General features: G+C 50.6%; 1 protein-coding gene across 1 annotated transcript in view; it reads right to left on the reverse strand.

Annotated features, from left to right (window-relative positions):
• Window positions 1-289, reverse strand: part of Vtcn1 (V-set domain containing T cell activation inhibitor 1) — a 66,637-nt gene extending 66,348 nt beyond the window's left edge. The window contains exon 1 of the mRNA XM_075979047.1: window positions 219-289. Within this exon, the coding sequence (XP_075835162.1) occupies window positions 219-250 (32 nt within the window). The 5' untranslated portion in view covers window positions 251-289. The remainder of the gene's footprint in view (window positions 1-218) is intronic.
• Between the last annotated feature and the right edge of the window lie 5,711 nt (window positions 290-6,000).

Here is a 6,000-nt window from a genome sequence, read left to right on the forward strand (position 1 = left end):
TGTGTGTGCTTTGAATTTGATTAACCCCTTCCTGACCCAATGCTGGATTAGATAAGGGTGTAAGCATGGTCCTGTAGCACAGCCCAGACATTCTCAGCACCTCCCTAAACCCCATCCCTGTTCTTCATCTGGAGGGATGGAGAGAGAGAGAGAGAGAGAGAGAGAGAGAGAGAGAGAGAGAGAGAGAGAGAGAGAGAGAGAGAGAATGGGCACATTACCTCCAGACGATGATCTGCCCCAAGGAAGCCATGGTGAGGGAAGAGTGGGGCTGGGGAGTGGAGCTGCCTGCCGCTGCCCTCCTGGGCGCTGTGACTCACAAGGAGCACCTGTGTGCTGGCTTTAAATAGTGCAGGCCGGGAGGGGTGTATGCAGCCTTGGAAGGCTCAGGTATGAGGAAACAGCTCGGTGAAGCCAAGGCCCAGCGATGCTTTCCAGGCCTAGACCTGAGAGAGGACGACCTCGGGGCTTGAATTCAGACAGGGGCTATGCTTCCAACTGCATAGGGAGGGCTAGCTAAGGTAATCCAAATTCTCCATCTGAAGACGTTCCAGGAGGGGTTCACGCGGGACGGTGGGGGAGGAGGAATGGAAGTGTCCGTTCCTGCTGGTGCTGACCTCAGACATAGGCTGGGTCACCCCAAAGTGTCTCATGCATCTGATCTTGGCTGGTGCTAACAGTAGCCTGGGTCACCCCCTCCCCTATGGAGTCATTCTCCACCTCCTGTTCAAGCCAGGGCACCATAGAGAGACTAGCAGAAGAGACAAGAACCCTGTAATGTTGTTGAAGCTCTCTGGCAAGACCCAGCGACGTGGGCAAATCTCTTCTGGTTTTCTTTCAGTGAAAGGGTAAGGGGACCACTTCTCCTCACTACAGCCCCACCCCACCCCATTTCTTGTTGCTGTTTTGAGATTCCAGAGATGTTGTCTAGCATACATTGGACAGAAAATTGTTCAAGGTGAGTGGATTAGCATTCCAATTTTTCACTGCAAGGCAGATCTCTCTCTCTTTCCCTCCCTCCCTCCCTCCCTCCCTCCCTCCTTCCCTCCTTCTCTGTCTCTATGTCTCTCCTATCTGAGATGACTTCACAGTAGCCCTGGCTGGCTGGCTTGAAACTCACTAAGCTTTCTATGTAGCCCAGGCTGTCTCATACTTCCATCAATCCCCCTGCCTCAGCCCCTGAGCACTGCCATTGCAGCCTAGGGTACTTCCAAAGGAATAAAGCTTGCTTCCTACACGCTGTCTCCTTTGCCCTTAGACAGGGAAAGTCCTTGATAGCAAAGTGACTTTCTAGGAGAGGTGCTCCAAGCCTTCTGGCTCATTCCATACCAGAGGCTTCTGGGATTACCAGAGAGTAGAGCTGAGGAGGAAGGACTGAGTGGGATGAGAAGACTCAGAAGAGAGAATATTTCACTGTGACCTGATCTTGACAGTTAAGCACAGGCAGGCCAGTTTCCTCGGTGGTTTCAAGATGAATACTCCACCTTTCTCTAATGCATCTCTTACAGGGTTGGTGGGTTTAGGAGAGGGATTACGTAACTTCCCTCTCCCTAAACTTAGCTAAGAGCAGTGTGCTGGAACCTAAGAAGTGGGTCCTTCTAGGGGTCAGGAAGCTGAAGTCACTGGAGACCAGAGTTTTACCTAGAGATATACATTCTGACCAAGGGCACAGTGCCCTTAAAAGGGTGAACCCCATCTCCAACATTCCTCCAGCCACCCCTGGAAGAAAGCAAGACAACCCAGTTAGTGGCCCTCTGAAAGAGGGAGTCACCAGGAGGCAGCATCTGTAAGGGGGGGCCACAGACCACCCGGGACCTGGGAGGAAAGCTGCAAAGCCTTCTGCCATTTCTGGAGAAGCCAGCTGACATCACTCCAGTTCTGGCTGAGAAACTGGAACAGTAAACACAATAAGGAAATGGTGAAGGGCATTGTTGTGTGTGTGTGTGTGTATGTGTAGATGCAGAGAAAGACAGACAGATGGACAGACAGACAGAAGCTTTGATCCCTCTTCAGCACTCAAAGGGACATTTCACTCTTCTCCATGACTCTGCTAGTGCCCTCACTCTGCCCAGGCCATCTTCCTTCACTCTCTCATAAGTGACGGGCTTCTCTGTGTTCAAGTTCTCTGCCCACTCTTCGCACAACATGATGTCCTGAGAGTGACCTCAGCCGCGCCTCTGCTTCAGCTACCCTGTGTCTGGATACCCTAAGACCCGCATTCTCGGCTCATGCCCCGTGGGCTCTGGCCTCACACTGCCAGCTGCTAGTCTTCACTGTCATCTCCCTCAGAGACCCCACAAGTAGACAACCTCATCTCTGTCTGCAGCCTCACCAGTCTTCCCGGTCACAGCTCTCGGAACACAGCAGCTATTGCAGAGGCGAAGGGAAACGCACCCTCTGCCCCGGAAAAACCAGGGGAATAAGCTGACAAAGAAAGATTAAAAAGAAAAGGCACACAATTGATTAACACCCAAGAGGAGAGAGGCACGCGCTGGGAGTGAAGGAGTCACTCACTTAAAGTCACTGAAACACCTTGTGCCCTGTTTGCTAGGAGGTCGGTTTCAGAGGCCCACAGGTGCTTAGAGGACCACAAGGTTGTCAAGCGGCCTCTTTGGAATTTGACCGTGCACAAGGAAGAGACTTTACCCTTTCAGTCTTACTGACCTTGGTGGGCTTTGCCGTAGGATGGAGGGCGGCACACTCAACAGAGACGGGAGATTCCAGAGCTTCCACTCAGCCTCGGGTGGGCAGAAGCAAGCTTTTCCGCTAGGTCAAAGGCTTCATGTGTCCCCAAACACCAGATTTTTGTAGTATCTGTTAAGTCTGGAGCGTAACCCCAGCCCCTGGCATCCATCCCAGCTCCCTGACCTGGAAGTATATTGGTCTGGACTCCAAATCCCAGCATGCCAGGTTCTGAACAGGGAGGGTCAGGACACTCCCACAGGGTACTTAAGTGGGCTCCCAGAGGAGAACCATATGGTTCTGGGTTTGCCTGTGCTCCTCGCTTTTCTCTCTCTCCCTGCCATGTGCTCGGCCACCGGAGAGTGCCGTACCTAATAAAACGATGGGTATTTTGATTTGGTTTGATCTGATCTAATTGGATTTCTTTGTGCCGGCAGAGCTGCCCTTCTTATCATTTTTTTCTAACATATGGAGGTCCCACTGAGGGGCCTTAATTTTTCCTGTGGTCCCAGGCCCCAGAGCCCGGCGGCCAGGGCGATGCTGGAAAATGAGCCTGGACCACACGTGCTTCCACCAGGCAAGTTCGGCTTCACTTGGTGAGTTCCCCCTTTTAAACTGCATGCGGGTAGGGCTTTGGGGTGACCCATTCACTTTTTCAGGCTTTTGTTGAAGTCACGGCTGTGCCTAAAGCCAGCAGAGGCCAGGCCTTCTGCTGAGGTGAGATTTGGGTTCCGGAAGACGTTCCCAGCCAATTTCTCATGTACCCCGTACACGAACGCCTGACTCGGCGCCCCTCTTAGGATTATTTTTTCCTAACAGTATCATTCTTTGAGGCTTATCATGAGGTTGCGCAAGTCAGGAACTTCAGCATTTTTTCCCTCTCTGTCCCCTTGCTTCCTACATCCTTCCTCCACCCATTGCCCGGCTCTTCCCCCTCGGTTACTTTTCCACGGTGGCCAGAAGAACAGAGCGCCGCAGGCTGGGCGGGCGTTAAGCCTGATCTGATGTGTTGGCGGGTTCCATGGCTCCTGAAGCCCACCCCATCACCTCAGCTTGGGGTATTCTCCACTTTTACAGTCTTCCTCTGCAGAGTTGTTTCACAGGTGCGGCTTCGATTCCAAAGCCCTCTTCTGATGCCTGTGGGTTTATGCACATGTATGTGCATATACACATACTCAGGTACACAGACACACATACAATACATATGAATTAAACAAACATTTAGTTTACAAGTGCCTTTGTTCCCCGAGGCAGCGCCTAGGGGGCATTTGACCCGCTTCTGTAATGATCTTCCTACACTGCAGATCCAATGAGGCTTTCTTCCCCCTGTGCTTTGACCTCTGGATTTCCCTTCCCCGTTCTCACTCCCTGGATCTTTTTCTCAAGGTGCCATACTTTCCCAGGCTACTCAGCCTGGCTGCCCGTTGGTCTCTTCGCCTGGAATCTATCCCTGCCTTTTTATTGTTGTTTCATACAAACCTGTGGGAATCCTTCCCAACCACTTCCGCCTGGCAGGTTCTGTCCTCCCTGCTCCCAGGCGACACTGGTGCTGACTTCTGTGGTCCTGGATTAGGAAGGCTGTTGGCTTGTCTGTCTCCTCTACTAGCGACACCATAAAAACAGAAGAGGTAGCTTAGCCGTCTTTGTATTTCACCCTGACTTGAGGTACACACAGAACAGGCGATCATTAAACATTTGTTGAATGAACACATCTGCTCCCTTCACAGTACACAGCCACGCACTGTTTCCTGCTTCAGCATCTGTCTCGTGGCTGGTCTGTGAGCTCTTGGAGGAGAAAAACCAGCTCTTTCTTTGTCGCCGGGTCCTAGTACCAACCCAGACATGAAAAGGATTCGGTAACAGTTGATGGATGGGGAACAGGGAGCGGCTTGGATTGTGATCAGTTGAGCTCTTCCTGGAACCGCCTGGTGAGTTGGATTGACACCGTTAGAGGCAGAAGAAGACATGGTGCATTGGAAAAGAAGGAGCCATTTAGGTTTAAGCACAAAAGGGGAAGCAGAGGTAATTTGTTTTTTTTTTTGAAATAAAATCAGTTTCTTTTTATTGATCATAGGGAAAGAGAGCAACAGAGATAAATTTAACGCATATGGAATAAAAAAAAGTCCTCGTGTGAGTTTTTAAGGTGATTTACACAGCAGGGCCTCATGTTTCTTGCTGAGCATTATACATCTTCCTGTGCACCAGGCGTAATGTCTCCCGAAACAGCGGAGTCTGGCCCTGGCAGGAACAGCATCCACATGGGTGTGAGGCTTCTCCTGCTCTCACAGAAGACCCGGAGTTCACAGGACCCTCACCACAGATAACCTAGGAGAGGAGTTTTCCAGCTAGAGGAGACTAAGCCTTGCAGACGAGAGAGCTGTTCAAACCCAAGCGCTCTGAGTTCCCTAGGTCCTACTTCCGGAGGTGGTTACGCGAGATCATACTAACAAAAGAAACACAGATTTCAAAGTTTCCTGATCCTGCTTTCCAAGACCAAACTTCCGGCTTGTCTACAAACTTTACCTTTCTAAGTCTCAAGGCATCACCTAAAGCTTCCCAGGAAGACTGTTGAGGATTGGCCTACAAGGGCCCTTAGGAACACTCTTTCTTATACTGGTATCTTTCATCAACCCAGACAGGCACTGACGCGTAGCCTCTGTAAGATTAGCAGACATGACTCAGAAAGAGTTCTTCAGCGTTTGGGATGTCCTATCTGGCTACGAGCACTCTTCTGCCACCGCGTGGAAAAGTGGGGGGAGGTGATCAGCCATTCCAGCCAAGACCCCTGGAACAATAGCCTTAGCTGGCCTGGGGGCTGATTTCAGCAACACAGATAACCTCAGGTGAGAAAACCCAGCCAGCTCAGCCTGGTTTACATAGTGGTGAACAAATAAAGGGCTGGGGCCTCAAGGTGCTACATTTGGGGGTGCTTTGTTACGCAAGCAATAGATAACAGACCTTCACCTTACTCTGCCCCACATTTCTCTCTGAAGCTCTCGGGAGCCACTTCCTGTGTCATTTTGCTATTGCCAGGACACACTAAGTCAAGCCTAACATCTGTAGGAAAAAATGGAAAAAATGCTTCTAGCTGGAACCATCCTAATATATGATGTCATGTACACATGGCCCATACACAACCATGCACATGCATGTCTCAGGGTTGTAGAAAAGAAAAAAGTTATTGAATCTGAATTGCAGGGAAGCAAGGTTAGCTAGGTTTTGTCTTAGTGGTAAGCAGCTGAGAAAATACATATAAAAGGAAAGCTCTGTCTTGGTTCAAGTCTTCACGGTTCCAGTCCAAGATTGGCTGTCTCCACTGCT

This window comes from Microtus pennsylvanicus, chromosome 7 (assembly GCF_037038515.1).
Source record: "Microtus pennsylvanicus isolate mMicPen1 chromosome 7, mMicPen1.hap1, whole genome shotgun sequence".
Classification (NCBI taxonomy): Eukaryota; Metazoa; Chordata; class Mammalia; order Rodentia; family Cricetidae; genus Microtus; species Microtus pennsylvanicus.